Source organism: Hippichthys cyanospilos, chromosome 9, assembly GCF_059441005.1.
Source record: "Hippichthys cyanospilos isolate Australia breed blue-spotted pipefish chromosome 9, RoL_Hcya_1.0, whole genome shotgun sequence".
NCBI classification, from domain to species: Eukaryota; Metazoa; Chordata; class Actinopteri; order Syngnathiformes; family Syngnathidae; genus Hippichthys; species Hippichthys cyanospilos.
Window position 1 is genome coordinate 12340241 of NC_142377.1, and position 24260 is coordinate 12364500.

Consider the following 24260-nt stretch of genomic DNA (forward strand, 5'->3'; position numbering starts at 1 on the left):
TATATATATATATATGCTCACATTTATTTTTGTTGTACAACGTACAGGTTTTATTTTTTTTATACAAATATTTTTTTTCAATAGAAATAGATAGAAAATGCTATTTACAAAATACAGTATACCCATTATTCTCAGTATAAGATCCCAGGCAATATGAATAAAACCTGCAATGTCTGTTAAGTATAAATAAATCAGGAAGGTGTATCTAATATTGTGCCCGATCGGAGCTCACTTCTTCATATGTACAAACAGGAATTCCAGTGACATTATCATAGACATAGTCACATACAGGTGCATCTAAATAAATTAAAACTATAGAAGAAAACTTACTTTGCTTTGGTAGTGAATCAGTTTTAACTGATAAATTCCCTTCTTACAGAGGGAAATATTTTATTTGTTGATTCATTTCTTTTGAGCTAAATGGGGGGGAAAATCCTTTGATAATTGCATATTACGCACTAAAAGAAACCACAAAAAATTATTATGAAAATAGAAATTAGGAATTTGCCCTCTGAGAAGTAATTTATTAAGCATTGAACTCATGCGCCGCCCCGACAGGTAAAGAAATCAATTTCCATTTTTACTGGGCTGGCAGTGAATAAATATGAGCTTCACTTTGTAGGAATGAATGAAAAACTACTGTATTATGATGTGTTTCTCATGACAATGTGACATCTGAATTTCTTATGTAACGTGTGGTGTACCACAGGAGTCAATAATTGGCCCTACTTTGTTTAGCATCCACATGCTCCCACTGGGTGATATTATACGTACAGTAAATACAACCTTAGTTTTCATTGCTACTCTGACAACTTTGGAAAAACAAATCCATGCCTTTGGAAAAACAAATCCATGCAATTGCTGTAGCATGGGGCCCGTTCTCACAGAGATTAGGCAAAGGATGTCTCCCAATTTTTTTACTTCTCAAACTCAGTAAAACAGAGGCATTGAGTATTATCCCCGCCCATCATCGGTACCTGTTAAAAACCACTCTGAATCTTGATAAATGTACTATTACCCGATGTGACTTCTGACGAGGATGAGGAAGCTTGAGCATGTGACCTCGATACTAGAGCAGTAGAAATGTTTAAAACCCGACCAAAGGCTTACTTTTATACTCATTGGTTTTAGTTGAGCCGCCAATCTGGTTGCAGCTTCCTCTCTGGCAATGAACTACAGTACTTGAAAGCTGCAACGCGGACTCGCGCTGACCAAGTGAAGCGAGTTCTGAGGTGGGCCACCTGGAAATGCACCAACCAGGCCAAACATCTAGGGGACCCTTACCCGAAGGCATCTCCCGGCATCATCTTCGTAATGGACACTTTTTGTTGAATGAGGCTCAATATGTAATCTTAGCACTCGAGATCTATTGAGCCTGAAAGGGGGCTCTTCACAGTTATGGTCCCTTCGCAAGGTTTTGAGTTTTTCTTTGCCCTGCTGGAAGCTTTGTTCAGAGAATGCTGTTGTGCATTTGTGATGTTCTCTGTGACTTTTCACTTGTGAAGCCCTTAGAGTCTCTTTGATTCAGGGCTATATAAATAAAGTTGCCTTTGACATTTTCTTACAAGATTCTAAATTATAGTAATGCACCTGCACTTGCTTCCAATGTACATTAAAAACAAAAAAAAAACCACTTGTTACTGTCTTTAGTTAAGTGTGTTTTTTCCTGTACTGAGGCAAAAGCTGAGTCCTCACAAACACGACGAGCTGAGTTTCTGTGAGCACAACAGCTCCAAAAACTAAAAGCAGACACGCCGCTCCCACGCCAACGTGGACCAACCTGAAGAACCAGCCGCCATCGCAACAGAAAGCACCCTGCGACAACAAAAACATTTGTTTTTAATCCAAGCCCCATTAAGAACTCAATATTGGTAGTAAAATGCGTGAAAGTACCTCACTGAGGGCGGTGGCCACCGCGCTGACGGCGAGCGCCACGCATAGCAGCGGAGAGGGCAGCAGGCCTCGCAGGGGTTTCCACGGACTGGACAGGAAGTAGCGGCGAATGTACCGCACGCTGTGTGCGATGCGGAGGGCCATGGTCAGGCAGTTGGCCAGGATGAAGCCCACGCCGCCTGCCCACCACGTCAGCATGTAGGACAAGAAGAGGAAGGATGCAGACAGAGCCAGCATCACCAAGTTGTACCTGGAAATGAAAGGAGATACGAATTTTATCCGTTTAACACACTTTCCGCAAATGATCTTTATCGAAGGGTTACTCGGATCTCAAGGCAGCGATGTACGTACGGTAAATGTTGTTAAGTGTTAAAAGCCATCTGGTGAATTTGTATTTGTGCCTACTTGTCAACCTCCTTCTGGCTCATTGCAGCAAAAACAAAACACTCGGTCACGCCGTTTACAGCCAGCAGGAGGACGTAGCAGCTGTAGCATCGCAGCAGAGAAGGACCTGCGAGAAGCAGTGATTTAGAAATTCTTTTTTGCTTACATCAGTACCAGTGAAGATTTTGTAATTATACGAAATCAAAGGTCTCAAGCATAATTCAAGCTATATAGTCCTGAAAATGCACAGCTGAAAATCATTCCAGGTCACAAAGCATCAATCACATCATTAAGTGAAAATACAAAGATGTGCAAAGCTGTTATCTGGGCAGAAGTTGCCAACTTGGAACAACCGAAGTCAGGCTTAACCGGTCGATCGCAAAGCCAGAATTGTTAGATCGCATGACATCGCCCAATGTGTGAAAACATGCAGATGTACATACTTTCCACACGATGATCATTATAATTTCCTGGTCAATTAAAGTCATTTTTTGTCTTGTGTTTCCAAATTAAGTTCATTTATTAGTGGTTCATTACTACTGCCCTTACTGCTCTATTACTCTTTTTTTTTTTAATTGCCTACTTCATTATTTGCTCCATTATGGAATGTAGTCTGCTCGGGGAAGTGAACAGAATAAGAATTTCATTGTGTAGTATTACTATGCAAATGACAATAAAACTTGAAATCTTGAAATAACTACATTATCAAACACCTAATAATGGGGCCTTTTGTGTTGAACAGAGAGAAATGCATTATGGTAGTATTCAAACTAACATTTTCAAGATCTAAAAAGAAAAACATTTTTATACTGAGGAAAATTGGCAATTATTACACAAATTGTTGGCATCGGGCACAATTTTCTTTCTTTCAACACCTTAGATCGGTCTATAATTTGTAAAATAAATAAATAAATAAATAATGATGATAATAATAATAATGAATAAAATAACACCCAGAAAATGTGAACAGACCAATGGTACAGATGTTTGACAAAATTCCAAAATTCACCAAACGATGCCTTTTAAGGCGCAACAGTTACCAAATATATTAGAAAAATTGGACCTAAAAGTTTACATTATACTAACACAATTATTTAAAGTACTGTTAAAAGTCAGATTTCTGCCTATAATTCACACCTTTGTTGATGTGAGCAATAAAAGGACAAAAAAAAAAAGACTTTTTAGCATGTCCACCTCACAGTGCGGAGGTTGTGCGTTCTCTTCCCTCTCCGACCTTCCTTGTGTGGTGTTTGCATGTTCGCCCTATACCTTGTGGCTTTTCTGCAGGTAGTCCGGTTTACTCCCACAATACAAAAACATTTGGCAGGTACAGTATATCGAGCATGCTCAATTGCCTTAAGATGCGTTTTTGAGTGCGACTGGTCGGTTATTTCGATGTACCCAGCGACTGGCTGATGACCAGGCTCCAACATGCCCACGGACTTTGTGAAAACTCCCATCCACCCATTCGCACAAACATGCATACACCAATAGAGGGAGAGTGCCAACACTAGGTGCAAATATGCATACAATCCCTTGCTCAAAAACACTTCAACAAAGTCACCAGTGGTTGGGATTGAAGCTAGAACCTTCCAGCAACCTTTTCGTCGTTTATCTTACCTGACCCACTGCTGAGCATAGATCCACCGTAAATATCCAAGGCCAATCCTGAGTAGGCGTACCCGAAGACAGCAATAAGGAGTCCAATCACCAGCACCAGTTTGAGCAGGCATTGCAGCACCTCTGCCGCGACGCCAACATCTTCCTGAAAAAGACAACAATCACATTATGAATTTCGACTCAACATTTAGTCACAAGAAAACACGCCTGTGCAAACCTGTTTCTGATTTTTCACGCTGCGGCCTCGTTCCAGCACTTTGCCAAAGAAGATGTAGAAGCTCTCCTCGATTGGCAGGAAGATGAAGCGCGCCACCATGGAGCCCAGATTATTGACGATGTCGTAAACGCCCTGGTCGCCGAAGCTGAGGACGTTGAGGAAGGTCATGACATAGCGCTCGCCTTCGGTCAGGATCTGCTTGAGGAACGACTGCTTGAAGAAGCTCCAGGTGAGCCGGGCCATGTTCCTGTCCACCATCGGCTGCAAACGGAATGACACTCTGCATCATGTGTTTTTGTGTTATTCATGCTGCGCTACGTCACTTTGATTTTTTTCACATTTTGTGACTATTATGTTTAAATTAGTGACATCCAGGTCAGTTCTTTAGACAACTTCCTTGCATTAGTCACCTTATTATTGCTTGTAAAAATTCAGATTTGCTTTGTTTTGCATGGTAGCTCCATAGAATGACGTCATCAATTAATGTTTTTGTATATATGGTATTTATTTAAATAGTACAAGGTTATGGCATAGTTTTTTGTGTAATAAAAAAAATGACACCAGCGTGACTTGTATACCACTGCTGTAAATTGTTAGAATACATGAAGGTAAAAATTCAAAATAACCAACAAATAATAGCCAACTGGGGGATTATTTTTTGGCCCATGTTTGAAGGACCATAATAGGCCAGCCAATTAATTGGTCACCCATAGTGCACTATACGTGAATCATGAAGTGGAGTCATTATTTTTATTTTCACTAAAAGCACAGATAAAACAGTTCCTTAAATGTGTCAAAACTTTGAAATTGTTTGACATGTTGATAGAACACTTTATTGCCTTTATTCAAAGGCCTCAAAATGGAAGCCCAAGCATTTTGGTTGCGTGCACACATGTGAAATACAGTCTCATTCTCTCTGATATGTGATGCCAATTAGTTTTGCATTGAATTCAACTCCCCTTTCTTTAATTCAAATTAATCTAATGAAGAAATGCTGAAATGTACACAGCCTTGCTACAGGCATGACAATAGCTTGTACCCAACGAGCGATAATGAACACACTACCTCTCCATTAGCTGTATGAGGCATCAGATCTCTAATGTTGTGCAGAGGGAAATTGCTCTTCGTCGCCTCTTTGGACGACAAGAAACGAAGGAAGTAAACTGCATAGCACAGCACCAGGACTCCTGTGTACACCAACTAAAACATACCAACAGATGGAAGTTATTTATCTGAATTAACAATAACACAGAGGATTTTGAGATGATCCTTACTTGAGCAGCAGAGAAGATATAGAGACCCCACTCCCGGGCAGACACCACCAGCGCCACCGTCACGCTGCACTTTGCCAACATGGCCAAGCTCTCGGCGACCACTTTTAACCTCCCTAACATGTGTGCCTGGGCCAGCACCCAAAGTGGCTCGGACAGGAGCTCCTGCACCCCAGCTAGGGCAAACAGCACCACAGCGGGGCCGTAGAAAGGGACCGTTTTAGGATCCGGCGCCTCCAGGAGCCACAGCCACACGGCAGCTAAAAGGGTTCCCCATAGCACACCGAGAGGCACCCTGACAAAGAAAGAGTGTTTTATCGAGAAGTTCAAACTATAACAACAGGATAGTTGGTGATTGCTTACGTCAGCCATAGCAGGTTGATAAGCTGCCTCCAGTTGCGCTTCCCCCCAACAGAGCCACTAAGACAGACTCTACGAAAGGCCTCTCGGGACAAAAATACTAGCGTGGAGTACAGCAGTGTGAGCCTGGACGTATGAAAACAACAACACACATTTGGATTGTTATGGCGTCATCATAGGCGCTATGGGAATAATCCAGTTTCATTAAATTGGTCTGAAGATCATAAATTTGCTATAAATTATTCATGGTTGATAACATATCTTTGACAGAAAAGTATACAGACAGACTGAACACTAAACTACTTAAGATTTCTATCTGCTTCAATAAATGTGTGAGTGAATTCAGAAGAGGTGAAAATTATATGCCTCACTCAATTAAAAAATAATGAAGCACTTGTCTTACCTGACATTCACCACTCCAATTAGCTCTTTGGACACAAAACGCAGTGTGAACGCATTCAAGAAGAAGGTGAGCATACGGAACATAACCTGACATCAAATATTAACATTAGGAAGAAGCACTTCATCCAATAAACAAAAAGTTAGCATTTACTCACCTGTCGCAACACATTGTATGACGCCAGAGTGGTCGCGTTCTTCAGTACGTCCTGAGAGCTCATTTCGGACCTTTTTTTGTCTGACGTGAAAAGTTTAGATTTCAAAATTTTGACATTAAATGCAAAAATGTTTTCCTTTCCTCGGTCCGCGTTAAGAGAAAGAAGCAATCAGAGTACACATGACGGGTATCCGGCGTCGTTTCCACTTCCGTGCAGACGTAGTGTGCGTAGTGACGTCATTCATCACGTGCGACACCATTGGTGGATACGTATTTTGTTTCCGGGCAAACTCCCGTTTAAAATTAAAATAAAATAAAAATGCATGTGTTGAGTGACTACAACATACACACATCCTCGTTTTTTTGTACTTTATAATGAGACACAGAAACTATTTTATTTGAAGGCGTGTTTTTTTAATTAGATGTAAAAGATGGAAAGAGTTAAAAAAAAATCCACAAAGTACCAATATACATGCTACACTAATTAATATACACATTAATATACACAATTTCAGCGACTTCCATCCGTTATCAATAGTCGAGCAACATTCATAAAGCTCGTGGGAATTCTAAGTACCATGTAAGCCTAAACATGTTTACTTGGTTTAATTTTTAATATTAAGGACCACGTTTTTGTTTTTTGTTTTTTTTTAAACAACAGTTGTGCCTTTTATTTGTTTTTAGACTATTGGTACAACAGGTCAGATCAAATGCTCTTGAATCGGATCCACGGGCCAAAAGCTGCTCACCCCTGCAACGGAAGACTAGCGAGTCAATTCCATGTTAATCATCTAGACATCTATTCAGTCGATGAAGTGATGTCATAGGCAAACATTACTCAAATCTATAATTCAAGATCAACACACAAAGGTTGACCTGAGATACAATAAATCAAGAATTGTTAGCTGCTGGCTTGAACTGATTACGTACTATGAAATGCACACACAAGATGGCAGTAGTGACATAAAATGGAATGTAAGAGTTTTCGACGTGCCATCCTGATATCATTACCGTATTATTATTATTTATCACAGGCATTAATGTATTATTAGTTCTTTCAGGCTACACAATAGCTAGAGGCATGCACACAAACACAATGGGCTTAATCTATACAGTACCATAAATGTTCTACAAAAAAAAAAAATTCTACTTGTACCCATGGAGAGTAATTTGTGCTTAAAATAAGGTCACGCAAATTCTGCTGCTGACCTAGCTATTTGGCAGGTTTAACCATGTGACACAATAAGTGAACTGCACCTAAACACGGGGTTTATATACCCAGTCTCATTGTTCATTCAAGTTATTTTTCTAAGAGGAGCTCCATTTTGGGGTTCATGAAAGAAAAGCCAGCAAATGCTGACTGGTCCATGGAGTCAATGAGGTTTTTGTCACTGTGGGACAAGCGGGGCTTCTCACTCAGGAACTCTCGATCAAAGTTGCTGCAGTCATTTGGTGCTCTCTGTAATCAACAGCAAATTTCTCGCATGAGCAAAAAGCATCTGCGGCCATTACAAACGCAGTGAGGAGATGTTCTCAAACTGTGTGCGTGTGTCTGTGTGTGTGCATGAGTCTCATACCACTTTGGGCTTGAAGGGTGGCTCCACCTCCCTGTTCTCTAAGGCTTCCCAGTCAATGGCCTTGAAGAAGGAGTGTAAACGGATATTACCCGTGATCCCAAGCCTGCGTGTGGGATCTCTTTCAAATAACTGGAGGGAAACAAATGAGAAAAAGAAACCATTGTTGAACTAATGGATAAAAGACTGCTCTAGGATGTAATGTTGTGGTGATACAGACCCGCTCAAGCAACTCCTTGGCCTCCTTGTTGATCCAGCGGGGATAGTGGGGGGTGTCCATGCGGATGGACTCAAACAGCTCATCCTCATCATCTCCGTGGAACGGCGATTGGCCGACGAGCATTTCGTACAGCAATACGCCGAATGACCACCAGTCCACTGAGAAAGAGTATTTCTGGCCCAGCAAGATCTGTTCAAAAAATTTAAATGTCTTAACCATATTAGTTAAATGTAAAAATTAAATCATAGCAAGTCTTATCCTTCCAAGGGTCAAAGGCATGCTGGTGCCTATCCCAGCTGACTTGGGACAGTAGATGGGGGACACCCTGTTCTGTTCGCCAGCCAATTGAAGGGCACACCGAGAATAACCACCATTCACGCACCCAATCACAACTAAGGACAATTTAGGATGTCCATGCATGTTTTTGGAGTGTGGGAGGAAACCGGAGTGCCCGGCGAGAACCCACACGGGCTAGAGGAGAACATGCAAACTCCACACGGGAAGGCCGGAGCATGGTGGATTTGAGCTGTGAGGTGGATGTGCTAACCACTGCTCCACCAAGCAGCCATTCCAGAATGTAATCATTATTTTTACAAACAATGTACATGCCTTTACAACATTAGTAGACTAATATGTCAAGGAAGATTTTCCCCAACCCAAAGAAAAAAGATAGATCACTGGAGATTGACTGCTGGAAAAATGGATCTTGGTAAAAGTTCTGGGCACCCTTGCTCTAAGTTATCATTAGTTATGAATGTGAGTGGAAATGGTTGTTGGTCTAGATGTAGGCAGTGTTTTGCTGGTGACTCGTCTAAGGTTTACCCACTGCAAACCTATTGTAGACAAATGTAGAAATGGATGAGTTAATGTCTTGATTTTGTAAACTTTAACAATGTTTTTTTTTTATGCTAACGTTAACAATGTTTTTTTTTTTTTTTTAATGCCATATGCACCAGTGGTTAGTGCAGTGATGTTATATATAATTTGAAGTCTTTCGGGGAATTATCTACTAGGACATCTTTGCAGTTCCTGTATCTGGCTTCCTGCCTTGCACAATTTGTGCAGCATTTTTTTTTCTTTTTAACTTCAGCACATACAAGTTAAATACACTGCTGTTTTAGTTGCAGTCACAGTACAGGATGACGACCAAAGTACCTCAGGAGCGATGTAGTCAGGTGTACCGCAGAAAGTCGTGGCCCGGTTCTCTCCAAAGACGTTCTCTTTGCACATGCCAAAGTCTGCGATTTTAATGTGCCCCTCATGAGTCAGCATCACATTGTCTAATTTTAGATCTCTGCAAGAACAAAATGAAGCAGCTTTAGAAACAGAAAACAAGTGGTTATAGATATATATTTTTTTATACATGCTAACCTAAATATCATCCTAACATGACCCATGAACATTGATGGTTACACCTAATGCAAGATAGTGAATGTGCAGTGAAATGTTTGGTGGCTTATCAGGAAGTGTGAAGACAGATTCTTATTTCATCTTCACTTGCAACTTGTTTTCCCGTTACAAAATCACGCTTAAGTACTTAAATGCTATCTTAGCTTGCTGACCTGTAGATGATCCCCTTGGTATGCAAGAACTGAAGGCCGCAAATGATCTCAGAAGAGTAAAACCTGGAATGACAAAGATGGACGGATGTCAGTGACATGCCAGCTGAGGGAAGCCCAACGCTGGCATTGACAGGGGGGGATTGGGGGGGGGGGGGGGGGGGGGTCTTTCAGCATCAACATGAATTATTAAGAAGGACATTTGTATGGAGCAGTAGGCAGGCAAATAACGCTGCTATCATGTGAAAGCCGAGTATGGCTGCGAGCCATAACGCGTCGAGTGTCTCGAGTGACCCGTTTCGCTTGTCACCTGTGCCAGGGAGAACAAGGGACTATGTACAGAGGGGAAAAAAAAGCCAACTACCATACTGACAATAGGGCTGAAGAAATAACGGAACTGGAAAAATTAATGTGCAGATTTTTAATGCAGATTTTGCAAGTATTAAAGTTTGATGTATATTTTTTAAGTACGTATTATGATTTCGTGTGACCCTATCATAAAACATACTAGTGGTGGTAAAAAGGAAAAGTGGAATAACCACATGCATCTTACGACGTAAGAAAAGGTTCAGCTACTCAGTACAATACTATCAATACAAGACTCCTAAATTACATTAGTTGTCTTGACTGCTTTGAAAAACGTCATTAAACTTGAACTTAAAGTCCACTTGTTTTGTAAGCGTTATATGGGCTCCTAGTTAAGAACAGCCTTGAAGTTAAGTCCAGCTGTTTTTGTGAAGCTGATGTAAATCAATTTAAATAGGCTGAGCTGCATGAGGTTGCTTGTCCTTTACACTGTCCTTTTGTTCAAACGGTACCTCTGCAGAGTGAGAGGCCACTGAAAACTCAGCAAGCTGTTCAATCGTGGCATAAGGAAAAACATTGCATAACCAAACGAAGCAGATACATTCCGCTCTGCTGTGACAGCTTGAGCACACATTGAGCCTGATGCGTATTTACATATTTTGAGTGCATATGATTTAATGGAAAGCAGACATAAGTATGCAGGCATAACAATGATTTTCAAACGTGACCTGATGAGCAGCCTCAGCCATTTGTTACTTCGATTTGGTTTCATTTTCTTGCTTTTTTGTGTTTGTTTGTTTGTTTTTTCTTGAAGGGGGGAGGCTGTCTTTTTTCGTTTGGTTGTTTTTGGTCATTGCATGGAGTCCAGATTTCAAAGCAAACACGGTGGCGCGGCATTGAGCTGTTATGCTGCATTCAAATTGAATAATAGTTGAGGATATAGTGTTCTAAGAGCCGTCCCATTCCATCTGCTTGTGATGCAGAGAGCAGAATCAATGTGATTGTTTCGTCTCGTCTCGACTACTTCAAAGAATTGCTCTCTGGTCTTAGCATGTACGGTATTAAAAGTCTGCAGGAAAACAAAATGTTGCAGCTAGATGAGAAAGTTCAATCATATTGCCCCAATATTAGCCAACACGCAATGACTTCCGGTCCACTTCTAATTTGTTAATGACTCATAAAATATTTTGTTTTATTAACTTCCTATTTCATTGATTTAGCATTTAGTAAATTCTGTCACAATCTATTGGAGCTTCGGTGCTCTGGAATACCCTACCCATGAAAAATAAAGCCTCTACTTCAGTAGAAATATCAAAACCCAACTTGAGACTTATTTAATAATATTTAATAATATTATTAATAATAATATTAATAAATGTTTGTCTACAAAATATTTGTCTACAAAAATAATCAACATAAAGTGTCGGTTCTGCTCTCAAAAAGAAATAATTACACATAAATATTTGTTCACAGAAAAATTTTGAACATAAAGCGTTCTCTTTTGGGATTAAAGTAGAGATCTGTTCATGAAAATCAGTCATTGATTTAACTTTTAATACAAATTGACCCAGAAAAAAATATTCAACATAAAGCGTCAGACCTTTTCTCAAAAGGCTTGAAGTTGAGTCAAACCATTCTCGAATGGGAGAGAATCTGGGTTTTAAAAATAATGGACTTGAATAACCTACTGAACATACAATTACAATTACAATTACTTCAATAATTATTTAAAACAGATTTTCCATGTTTGTTTGTTTTATTTAAAATCTCGAGTACCCCCAGGAGTTCCTTCAAGTACCCCCAGGGGTACCGGTACCCACATTTGAAAACCACTGGCTTAAAAGGGATGTCGTTGTGGACTTGGAAAGCCCTTTGAGACTCTTTTGTAATTAAGGGCAACATAAATAAATTTAAGTTGACCATAGGGCCCTAAAATACACCATTTCTGGGCAAACTTTCTCTGCCAGGCAAGACGCATTCGCTTTTTCCATCCCATGTTGTACAGAAAGCGGGGACGGCGGGCGACTCACTTAGTGTGCCACTGTTGTGTGTGTTTGTGCGTTAAGACCTACTTAGCTTCAAAGCGCTGTCTTTGTCAATGTGAGTTTTGGAAAGGTCACTGGGCTGGTTCAGTTTCAGACTTTTTCCACTTTGTCACCACTGTGCCAGCGCCAGTCTAAGTTTGCAAAAGGGAACGCCACAGCGGCAAGGAGAAAGGTGGGTGGCTGTAACAGATAGCTCCTCCAAACAGTACACAGGCACTGAGGCAAGCTTAGTCCTTACAAGGTCATTGAGCACCAACGGACGGACGACAGCCAAGCCTCAGCCCATAGAGATAGAGTAAGCTCAAAGTTTCAAAGAAAAAAAACTCCAGTAAAGCCTGGGACACAAAGAGGTAAGGAATACACACAGAATAAACATTAGCTCTATTTGACTTGTGTCTGCTCCCCATTAGATCTTACATTGTGTCTATGTCCTAATGAATAAGGAGCTTGGTTTCTTTTTCTTACGTGGATCTGACGAGATCAAATCGTCCTTTTTCCTGAATGTGAAACATTAGGTCTCCTCCATTCAAATACTCCATCACAAAGAACAGATGCTCCTGCAGTCAAAAATGTCTTTTAGTTTTCATCATATAGTAAGGACAAAGGAGTTAAAATTGGGGTTACCTTAGTCTGGAAAGTTGAATAGAGGTGTGTCAAGAAAGGGTTATCCCAGGCTAAAGCTAAGACTCTCTTCTCCACCATAGTGCACTCCACATCATCATCCATCAGCACCACATCTTTCTTCAGGGCCTTCACAGCAAAGTACTTCTCCTGACCTTTCAGTTCCGCCAAGAGGACCTGACACAAAGACAAAACTTGTCTACTTAAACCCAGTTTACAAGTGAATAAAACAAAGTCAATTTGAATGTCAAATTTTAAAACATGGCATTTTATGTTATAAAAGACACAGTTGTTGTTTACCTTGCCAAAGCTGCCTTTCCCCAGGACCTTGTGGAAAACGAAGTCGTCCACGTTGATGCGGGTGAGGTGTGTTAGACGAGTCTGAGGCCGCGGACTGGAGCCGTCCCATATTCTGCTATAATGGGTTGATTCTATCAAACAAACAAGGTACAGTATATTATTACTATTGAAGCATAAGTACAACTAGAATATTGTATTGCAAGTAGCAGAGACATTGTTAGGACATGCTCAAACTCACTGACCGTTGATATCCAGTTCAGACAGCTTATTGACCTCGTCGTAGATTCCGATATCGGATAGGTTTGGATCAAGGTTGGGATCAGAGCGACGAGTGAAGGATTTCTGACAAGCAAAAAGAAGGAAGTTGAAATAGCTCATTTTGAAATACAAATAAAAAAGATATAAAATTGCTTAGAAATTCATTACGGGATTGAATATTTGGATGCTTGGAAAACATGAAAAATATCTTTTTGGGATAGAATGTTAAGAAAAAAAGACCATTAACACACACAAACACACACATAGGCACGCACATGCACATGCTGCGGAAACTCACCTGGCTCACTTGTGTAAGTGCTTCAGATAAAAGTTTCTGGTTGATACCACAAAGGTTGGCCACTTTATGCTGACACTTGTGGTGAACATTCATGGAACAATCTTCAAACACAATAATGTGGCTTACAAAAAACAATTCCCGTTCAAAAATACAGAAAAATGTCATGATGATATCTGTGTTGTACCTTCACATTTCAGACCCTGTTTGACAAGACCCCATAGCATACTCCCACAGTGGTCGCAGAACGTGGGACTCATGTAGTTGTGGCTCTTGAAACGATGTGGCATGTCAATGTTGAAGCGCTCCTTCTGGAACTGCAGAAAGAAACGCGATTTCTCCTCTCCATTAGAAAGCCGTGGCAAAGAAATCCTCAAAAGTGGCTTTACAGCTTTGCAAATATGCCTCATCATTTTAAATCCTTTCTGAACCCTCTTGTAGAACCAAAATTCTTGTTTCATCACTCTGCTGTGCCTGTTGCATCTCATGGAACTTAATCCCATCTTGCCTTCTCCGCTGTTTGGATGTGTGTGCTTGATCATTTGCTTTCCCCGCTGTCTGGATGTGTGTGCTTGATCATTTGCATCTCGCTTCTTATCTAGCTCAGTTGGTCTTTGAACATCTTTGTCCTTTAGTATTGATGACCGACCAAGTCGTGGACCCTGCCTTTGTCCTACATTCTGACCTGACAACATGACAATAATTCAATAATATCCATCATACGTGTCCATTCGCTTTAAGATTTTTACACACAGAACAACAGAATGAAAGGATGTTCTTTCAGCTATATTATGTATTACAAAGAGATAGATGTTACATACCACAGTATCCCGACTGTTTGCAGCGGTTCCAGTGCATCTGCCAATGATTTTGTCGATGCATTTCTTGTGAATGGCTGCATTGCATTCTGGTTAAAAAAACAAAAAGTAATTTTATCACAAATAGTGACAAAGTGAACAAAATAAAATACATACCCTTCATATTTTAAATGAGAAATTATTAAACAGTTTGGTATGCCCCCATGAGTACTGTGGAATTTTAGGAATGTAAAGAATTATTTTTTTTTTTCACCTCTCACAATAGGCATACCATGCCATGCTTAAGCTTTGATTACGCTTGACCGGTAGGGGGTACCTCCACATTTAGTGGTACCCTAATAAAATTCTTATAATCTCATAATGACAAATATAAAACTATACTCAAATGCCGTGTTGTATAAACAACTGTTCCATGCACACTCTGGAGTTGCTAAGAACCAATATTTATCGAACAATGACATGGCAAAAACACAAGAGATTGAAATAAAATACATCATACTTAAGACATTTAATATTTTTGGTACAACAAAACACAGAGGTTGAAATCTGATTGGATTAAAATAATCCATCCTCAGTAATCAATGTACCCAAGAGAAATGCTACAAAATGAAGAGAACAGAATGTATGGAAAAGTTTCATACTTTTTTTGTAAAATAGTGATAGTAAGTAAAAGACAATGTTGTAAATGTGGGTCAGAGCTTACGACCGTGTTTAAGTCAGTAGAGAAGGCTTTGATCTTGTTTCAGCCATCCAATATTCTGAAGTAATAAAAGCATTCGCAAGTAGTATCTTTCCTCCTTGGCTAAACAATGACATCATTTTCACTGCCCACGAAAGCATCGTGGCTAGAGTTGACAAATACCGCTAACCATAAACACGCATGACATTAGCTGCCTGTGTTTATATGAGATTGTGTATTATTTTTGAAATATGACACCAAATACAGTTTGTTTTAATAATTGCCACCTTGCAAAGACTCTAAAACAAACCAGACTTTAAGCACGTTTTAACTTTGCTTTTACGCAACTCGATACTTAAATACAATAAACATGCCGTGACGTCACATACTGTAATTAATGTGATTACTCTTTTCACCAGGTAAAACTGCCATCTTGCATAATAGAAGTAAAACGACAACACAGTTTAACCCACTTAGAAAAGGAGGGCATAAAAGTTTTGCTACAACTTTTTTTTTTAAAGTCACAACAAATACCAAGGCACTGTAAAACAACTGTTGACTCACGTCTGCATTTGTAGCCTTGCTTGTTGAGTCCCCTTAAAGAAAAACAAAAAGAAAGTCAATTCCATTTTTTTTTTAACCACCCCAATTTTAAGTGTTTGATGATTAATTCTTCATGTGTTATAATGAGCAGCTTTAGTTAACCCGTGATCAATTGTGTAACCGGGCTTCCTTGATACCTCAACTTCCTGCCAAGTGAGACCAAAAAGAGTTTCAAAACAATTTCGTCCAATGCTGCTATCAATGGCCTGAGAAGTATCGTAGTTGGTTGAAAAGTTTCCCTTAATTCCCCTGAAGGTTTGTTTATAGCAGCAGAAACTAGGCTGAACTAACCAGACAAAATCTCGGCAAACGGAGCAGAATGTAGGCTGCCTGAAGAAGGTGGCAGTGAACTCGTGGTTCTTGATGAAATGGATCTTTGCCTGCTTGATGGCACCTCGTCTACGGTTGAGGGTGGGAGCCTCCTCTTCTTTTGCTGCTTGTTTGTTCTCTATCACATGCAAAGAAACAAGGTTCAGTTTGCAGATACGATGTGTTGATTGGACTCTAATCTGATTTCTTTATTCTCTTAATTTTTTTAAAGTAATTATTTATGTCATTGTTTTTCTATGAGCAGGACTACGGATAAGACTGATCAAGATGGTCTTTTGATAATGCTCAAGTTAGGAGACCCACTTTCCTCTCTTGCTCTGAAAACCTATTTTCTCAATCAGCCACATGCAAAGACCGGAGGGTTCTCTCATGAACACGTTCAAGCCTCACTGTAATATTTGAGACATTTCTGGTCTTTTATCGTCTGTTTCACCTGAATCCACTCCCTCTAGAAAGTACTGCACTGCCATCATCACTTTCCCAGAAGGCTGAAGATCCACCTGAAGGAACATACACACACTTAAAAACAAAGCTGCGCTGCAGCTTAGTAGAACCAAGTGAGGCGAGCTACCCAGAATTCAGCTCGCCCGTTGGCTTTCTTGCAGCGTTCCGCAAGCACAGACACGCCAACCGTCACTTCTGCCAGCGGCTCCTCCGCCGTCTTCATCAGCAGCACCTCCAGCACACGGCCCTCGTAGATGTGGGCATCAAAACTGGCCTTCCAGGCTGGATACATAGTGGGTTTCCGCTGAACTAGAGTCTTGCCTCGTTCTAGGAAAAAGAAGAAGGAATGATAAAAATAGCCTTGATGAGCGATGACAGAATTGAAACTCATCGGCACTGTCGACTTCAAGTGAATAATTTTCTCACCGGTTGTCAAGGCTTCCTTCATCTTGATTGCACAGAAAGGGGGGTCAGCTAGGGCGGGCAGAGCACCCAGGTCGAAAGTGTTGAAGGCAATCCTCAAGAAAGGAGGCATGGCGAACAGCCCCAAAAGTCCACTGCTGTCAAATACATACAGACAAAAGAGTGTTACCCAAAGGGAGATCTCAGATGATGCCTTAGTTATCTGCTTGGCAAAACAATTAAATGCTCTTCCATAGATGATAGAAAATGAAAGATACAAGCTACAGATCTATCTGTTGCCACTACAAAGTAAAAAAGACAGACAGGCGGACAGAGTGGACAGAGACAGACAGACAGACAGACAGACAGACAGACAGAAAGAAAGAAAGAAAGAAAGAAAGAAAGAAAGAAAGAAAGAAAGAAAGAAAGAAAGAAAGAAAGAAAGAAAGAAACAAACAAACAAACAAACCTAATTGCTCAATTTTATGAGTTGTGACCAAAGTGAAATTTGCTCGATTGTTTTTCTTGTGTGAAAACAAATGTCTAATACAACTAAATTTCAACAAATGGTCATTGTTTTTTAGGTTTAGTGAGAAGCATGAAAACATTTAATTGAATTCACTGTTTTCAAACAACTCAAGACAATGTCCTCATTTAAGGTGAGTAGTGTACAACAAGTGAATCCTTGAATGCTCAGTTAGTTGAAGCCGCACATAATGTGCTGACAACTTCAAGTTTGTTTTGACTTTTGGGGTGTATTATTTTCCAGATTATACCACATTTGAGATGGAAACTGGATTTTGTGTACCACTCTAATGTCAAATGCGTCATTACTAGATCTCTGCGACTAGTTCACATATTCCTGTTCTCTGTGAAAGAAAGCAACTGCAAAGATGGAATACATGCCTGCCGCGACAAAACGAGCCTCTACATGTCTTGACTCCAACACAAGCACTTGGCGCGCCACAGGAAGCTCTGCAATTCCAAAACCCGTAAACGCCCACACAGAGACGAGCAAAGTAACTCACAAAAAAACTCAGTGTGTATGTGTGTGTGTTTGTGTGCCTATGCACACGCGTGTGACCCTAAAGTCACTCATGGACTGTGGCAACAGTGTTTTGGAATATAATCAATATACACACTGTGGCTATGTGATTGAGGACAGTCCAGATTGATTTGTTGAGCATACGAAGTTCTAAATTGTCCGCTCAGTTGAATTTAGAAGTTGTGTGCCTTTCTCTTCACCAACTTCCTCCCACTCTGTGCCTCTTTCCAATAATGTCTTGACTAAATGACACAAAAGTGTGGTTGCTGGCAAGGACTGTTTCTTCATCATTGCACAGACAATCTTAGCTAACAGGTTTTACGATTACAACAAACAACAGTTTGGAAAATTAGAATGTATTTATCCAATGAAGTGTGAGGCTGTTCTCAAACAAAATTACCACCTGTAAAAATAATTATCTCTGAAGTGTCATTATCGTGGACAACATGACAGTCAATCTAAGTGTTCATCAGAAACGAAAGAAAGGTTTTATTCTTTAAAAGGACAAAAGTTTTTTTTTATATTATTGTGCATCACTTTGAAAACTCCACCTAAATATGTCAAGATTGAAAAAAAAAAACATCGATTAGGCTGGCAGCAAATGATTAGGCTGGCAGCAAATGAATTAAATATTGACTTAATTTAAGTGCATTAATCATTTACATGCTAAGGGTGGGAAAATGTTTATGCACAGGGGATACATATTATTATAGATTAGGTTTAGGTGACCGTTATTTTGAAGGTGGCTCTTGATACCAAACGTTGTGACGGCTTACTTGAATTTCATTCTTGGTTGTAGTCAAGCATACTAAGATACAAAATCATTCATGCTCAAATACGTAATTACTGACACAGTCAAATCTGGTGTACACATGATTATTTTCACTAGGCATGCATACCAGTGCACCACTTATGTATACCCTGTATACACGGTATACACTATATATCCGACTTGCTTCTTAAACACGGAATTAGCACATTCTTAACAGAAGTGTTTCCAAGTATAAGCCTCACTTCATTAATTCCGTACTTGCTGCACTGTTATTGTGTGGTCCCCCACAGACAAAATAGAGTACTCTACAGTCCATCACGCCGTGCTCACCGATCTTAAAATCTTTTTACATAAGATGTAGTAAATATATAAATAAGTGTAATATGTATTGTAAATGTAATAAAAATCAACAATGCTGTATCTCTTGTTAGCTATTTGTAGAACAGGCCTGTGGGCTAATCATGTGGTCTTTGGCGGCTACCTGGTGCACGCGGGCATCACGTTGCTGACCCCTGATATACAGTACATGTTGGCCATTTTGGGGGTTATCTCAATCGTATTCTGCCAAGTATATGAAATAGTCTTTAAAAAACCTGTTGTTAGAGCCACGCTGATTTTGTTGAGAGGTGCCGCGCACCCTAGATTGGTCGCCATTTAGTTACAAGGTAGTTAAAGATTGAACACCATTAAAAGGGATATTTATATTACTTATTTAGCATTTTCAGCAGTAACGTTCATATTTTGTCAACTGAAAATGGAGGACTTTGACACTATGTGTCTAAAATAATAAATATGCAGAATTTTGATCATGTTGCCCACTTCTGGGAGATGATTGGACAAAACTTTACCAATCAAAATCATGTTATGACCTTAAAGCACACCCTCTGTGCCCTTTTAGGATCTTACGAGACGGCTCTGAAAATGGCCAAAACGGCAAATGTAAGTGCTCTTTTTTTTTTTAATCAAAAACAAAAATTCATGCTCATGCTAGTCAAACTAACATGCTTTCTGTATAAATTTAAGGGCTGCAGGTAATAACATTCAAATCTATTTTAAATATATATCAAATTATTATTTTGGAGGATTATTTTCTTAGTCTGTGCTCCACAGTGTACATTGATGGAAGTGTGGTGTAGTTTGGTGATACGTCATCACTAATGCTTGCTGAGTTTATTCAACAAGTCACGTCTGAAAATAACTAGATGGCAATCACTGTTTGTTTGTTTTTTTAACCTTCTTGGAATGCATGGAGGATGAGGGAGGCGTCTTTGTCATTGTATTTGGACATAACTTATTTTGGAAATTTATGTGTACTTTTCTAGCCCTTAAAATAAAATAAAAAAATATATGATAAAATCATATTTTCCAAACCCCATTTTTTTCCTCCTGATTCTGATCAGCTGAATATAATGTGACCAGCCAAATTCCTGATCATGTGATTCAGATCTGGACATTCCCAAAAATAATAACTCTTTACTGCTAAAAATGTCTAAATAAGTGTACAATCAATTTACAGTGGACTGCTATTGGTTGGCACACGGGGTCACAAAGATGGCTGCCTAAAGACTTGATCTCGTTTGAGAGTGCATTGTAGTGCTTAATTTACACTTGAATTGGTTAGCCATGGGTGCCAAGGTTTGATAGTGATAAAGAGAGAAGTAAGAAGATGATTTATACGGAAACGAAGCTGGAGATAATCAAGAAATACGAAAAAGGCTGAGCTATCTTAGCCTAGACTACCTAGGGAATATGGCCTTAACAAGCGTCACGCTAAGGTAAATAAATCCTTTATACATTTTTTATTTATGATGTTATTTAATTGTATGCATGTATTATACATATACGTAGCACTTAGTATCCTATTTTGATACCAATTTTTAATGTGTATATACAATTTTGATATCTTTACCTGGGATTTTACACGCATTAGCTAATTAACATAGGTTTGGATTGCCTGCCAGACGGCAAATTCGCGTTACAATCCCAACGGATTAATCTCGTAAACCGAGGGCCCACTATATATTGTTGTGGGTGTGGCCTAATGAGTGGCGTCAGACGCTCCTTGTAAGCTTACTCATTTTGTATCAGCGGTGGCTGTCACAAAACGTCACTGTCATGGAAAGTGTAGGTATTTTGGGGGGAAATTGTGTGACCGTGGCAATTTCTCATGAGCCAGTGATTGAGAATTTGCTGTAGTGTAATTTGGAGCACGTCATCAAGAAGATGCTTCCACGCGTCAATCTGGACTGTTATTTCTGAAACCCACACGCAGCCCATCCTCAAGCACAGACACGTTGGGTGTTGCAAGCCTGCTATTTCCACTACTTCACAATTGACAATACAGTGCAGTGAGCGGAATGCAAAACAAATCAATTGCATCTCTCGGAGCTGGCCAATAAAAGCAGTCGGCATAATTAGATCGAGAACAAGGATGAGTTTGAAAGCGAATGGCAAAAGTTGGCGGCCGGTTTGTTCGGTTTGTTTGGCGGAGTATTTTTCCCCCCGTATTCGACCCGGTTGACGATGTGACAGCTCACATATGCGTACTTACTAAGCAAAAACTTCGTAGAAGAACGTCAGGACAAACTTAGCATTTTTTTAACAAGCAGCCCGCTCACGCATTGTTCTTGTGTGAAGCTAGCTAACATCAGACCTTAAATGAGAAACAAATGAAGAGGCTCCTATAAAGGATACACGAGGGAGGTTTTTCACTCACACGCGTTAAAAGCACGCACTCCGCGAAAAGCTCGATAAACAAAAAATAGTCACGGACAAGCTCACCTCGTCCGGCAAACTGTTGTTCCGACGCGGCCACACGGACCAAAGTTGTTCTCTCTTTCTCGTCGCCCCCTTTTTTTTCCACTCTTGTGATTCTCTCGATTGAGGAAGTGTTGCGCGGCGAGGCGCGCTCCCGACGCCCTCCCGGCATAGTGACGTTTACCTGGCACACTCTCACGTGAGCGCGGAGGCGCGCCCCACTGAGTTGGCGCGCGCATAGTTGACTCGACGAGTTGTACTGTTATCTTTTTTTCTGACGAGAAGGGAAAAGTCTTGTTTTCTATGGACACCTTTAAACAAAAAAGAAACCAACAAAAGGGAAGATGTAAAAAAATAATTATGTAAAAGCACATGTATACTCCACGTGAAAATCTGGTACTATTTAGGTTTCCAGTCAGCCTTTGTCTTAATTTTTATTTTGTGTTGCATTATCTGTTGTCATTTTTATCAGCTTTATAAAGTATTGACAAAACAGACAATTAATAGTCGAAATAGTAGTCTTGGTATTTATTGGTGTTCAGTCGTAAAAATAGCAGAAGCAGCATAACATACTTTTTGTCCATATTATGTTAGTTGTGGTATTATATTTCATATTTGTATAAAAATGTATGTTAAGAGGTGTAGAATAACTAAGGTTATATTAGTGGTGGTACCACTATGACTAGCATCAGTAGAATTAGTAGTATAAATTGCATTATTGTAGAATTAAAGCTAGTGTTAATATTAGAAGTACTACTGCAATACAGATAGAATATTAATATTTGGAATTACTAGTATTATTAAAGAATTACATTTGTGTTTGTTTTAGCATTAAAAAAATGTTTGCTGTATTAGCATTATACAGTAATTGGAGCAGTTTTAACATTCACTGTTGCATTAGACTGTATTTGTAGTAGTATTACTACTAGTTTTTGTTGTAATTTGTAGTATCAGTAGTAGAAGTAGTAGTAACTAGTAATAAAAGCCACAGAAAATGTTTTAGTCCACATTTATATCAGTTGTGGAATTCAATTTATGTTTGTGTAAGAATTAGTGGGAGAAGTTATCATACTATCTGCTAGTAGTATTAGTAGTTATACTAAAAGTATTAGTCGTAGTAATAGTAGTAGTAGAAGACGTATAGGATAAAAGCAGTTAGCTTCAGGCCATGTTTATGTTAATACAGTATTATTTTTGTGTAAAAATGAGTTAGTAGTCATAGTATACCTAAGAGTGCATTATAAGTAGCAGTACTACGACTGCCAGTAGTAGCAGAAGAAGTAGTAGTTGTTGTAGAGGTTGTAGTAATAGTACAAGTAATTTTAATGTAGAACTAAAGTTACTGTCAGTATTAATATTTGATATAGTGTAGTGGACCTATTTCAGATAGCACAATATTAATATTAACATTAGTGTTTGTAATAGGTATTGTATTAGCAGTAATAGTTGTAGGTTGTCAGACACACAGTAGTGCAATAGTAAAGTGTTTTTTTTTTCTTTCCAGTTACTGCGTTACTTACACCCGCAGCTACAGATACTGTAGCACACACAGTATTGAACATTGTACCTGCAGTTCGTAATAACAGATATTTAGCAACAGACACTGTACAAATGTACATGTTTTTACTACGCTTTCTATCTTCATCAGTCTAAATAAAAGTGAGGCATTGTCATCATTCAAAATATGAATCGCTGATAGCACATTTGCATTGCAACTGATTTGTTTTTGACGCTGTCCATACTATATGTTCTAGCCAGTGAGTGTTTGCTGTTAAAGGATTACATATAGCGTTTATGGGGGTGGTGGATGAGCTTTTGGCAGTAAACAAGGCCGCACTACGTAGACACAAATTCATATCACACGCCACACAGTTGCTGAACCCTAATGAGGAGGTGGCAGATTTGGCTGTCTTTTCTTGCACTGCACATAAATAAAATGTCTTCCCAATACATTCGATTTCATGCCCGGACAGCTCACGCACCAGTGGAAAATGCCAGCAATCATTTCATTTTATCTTCAAGGATCAAAAACACCTTTTTCCATTCGACCACAAACACTTTGTGTATAATAATTTAGTCTATGTTTATCAAGTTGCATAAATGAACACATATATGCATTTGCAACAACTGCATATATGTTCATAATAACTGGACTGTTGAGTGCAATTTGATCTTGTAGGTATAACAAAGGACTTTTACTCCGGCTATCTTGCGCCCTTCAAGTGGTACTGTATCCTTCACCAATTAACATGCGGTTAAATATTTATGCAAGTTTGATGAGGAAAAACTGTTTGGAAGAGTCTGCCTCTCATTTGTATGCAAGGCCTCAAGACAAGAATCTATGCTTGTCAGAGACATTTTTTAGACATTTAGTACATGAATGTAATATAGACAATATAAAATAGAAAATTCAAATATTGATTGAAGTTATCACTTTACGCAACATAAGTCAGTCCGAACAAATGGTAAATGAAATGAAATGCGTTTAACGTGTGTAGGCTCACCAAGCCAAGCCATAATTTTACATTAAACGAGAATAATATATAATTAGTTTAAGTAAAAGCAAAAATATTTTACATTAAAACTATTCTGAGACCTACAAGTATTCCAAAAAAATGACTAAAGTGAATGTTATGGAAGAAGGAACGGGGGAAATAGTGCTGCCACATGCACTACTCATTGTATATGCACCAAACGCCCCCTCAGTCATCCAAAAATAAGCCATTTCTTAAAATATGTTGATTTGAGCTTAAATGCTTCCTGCTGGTTTTGCTAGTGATGCCCAGCTAGCAGGAAATGACAGAACGGTCACATCAGAACAGACCGTCTGAGAAGAACAGAAGGCTGTGTGGGTTGTCCACTCGGTGTCCTGTGGATGGAAGGAGAGAGTTGTATTTAAAGATTCCGGGGAGGTGGAAAAGGTGCAACATC

At 39.4% G+C, this 24260-nt stretch overlaps 2 protein-coding genes across 3 annotated transcripts; both read right to left on the bottom strand.

Annotated features, from left to right (window-relative positions):
* Positions 1-5: 5 nt before the first annotated feature.
* On the bottom strand, positions 6-6491 carry rft1 (RFT1 homolog). Its single transcript, XM_088423629.1, has 10 exons — positions 6303-6491; positions 6149-6234; positions 5749-5871; positions 5389-5680; positions 5180-5314; positions 4115-4375; positions 3898-4042; positions 2299-2404; positions 1894-2143; positions 6-1815 (listed from the first exon to the last, which is right to left on the bottom strand). The coding sequence occupies exons 1-10, from the start codon at positions 6363-6365 to the stop codon at positions 1651-1653; spliced, it is 1626 nt and encodes a 541-aa protein (XP_088279755.1). The 5' UTR covers positions 6366-6491; the 3' UTR covers positions 6-1650.
* Positions 6492-6693: 202 nt separating this feature from the next.
* prkcda (protein kinase C, delta a) lies at positions 6694-21479 on the bottom strand. 2 transcript variants are annotated; one of them, XM_088423295.1, is made up of 18 exons: positions 21354-21479; positions 16780-16910; positions 16481-16680; positions 16343-16409; positions 15871-16027; positions 15541-15572; positions 14301-14386; positions 13667-13796; positions 13483-13583; positions 13169-13268; positions 12927-13057; positions 12630-12803; positions 12471-12562; positions 9658-9720; positions 9251-9389; positions 8096-8284; positions 7879-8007; positions 6694-7760 (listed from the first exon to the last, which is right to left on the bottom strand). In XM_088423295.1, exons 2-18 carry the CDS (start codon positions 16886-16888, stop codon positions 7602-7604), a joined length of 2058 nt encoding a protein of 685 aa, XP_088279421.1. In that variant the 5' UTR covers positions 16889-16910; positions 21354-21479; the 3' UTR covers positions 6694-7601. The 2 variants fall into 2 exon arrangements, with proteins under 2 accessions (XP_088279421.1, XP_088279422.1); XM_088423296.1 differs by having other exon boundaries at positions 16780-16913; positions 21354-21369.
* Between the last annotated feature and the right edge of the window lie 2781 nt (positions 21480-24260).

Excerpts from the sequence above, each read along its gene's own strand:
- prkcda (XM_088423295.1), bottom strand. The coding sequence starts at position 16,888 with ATGCCTCCTTTCTTGAGGATTGCCTTCAACACTTTCGACCTGGGTGCT. Across the intron at positions 15,573-15,870 it reads GTTTGCCGAGATTTTGTCTG|GGGACTCAACAAGCAAGGCT; the intron begins GTTAGTTCAGCC and ends TTTTTCTTTAAG. Across the intron at positions 12,804-12,926 it reads GGAAAGGCAGCTTTGGCAAG|GTCCTCTTGGCGGAACTGAA; the intron begins GTAAACAACAAC and ends TCTTTGTGTCAG.
- rft1 (XM_088423629.1), bottom strand. The coding sequence starts at position 6,365 with ATGAGCTCTCAGGACGTACTGAAGAACGCGACCACTCTGGCGTCATAC. Across the intron at positions 6,235-6,302 it reads CATACAATGTGTTGCGACAG|GTTATGTTCCGTATGCTCAC; the intron begins GTGAGTAAATGC and ends ATTTGATGTCAG. Across the intron at positions 5,872-6,148 it reads ATTGGAGTGGTGAATGTCAG|GCTCACACTGCTGTACTCCA; the intron begins GTAAGACAAGTG and ends TCATACGTCCAG.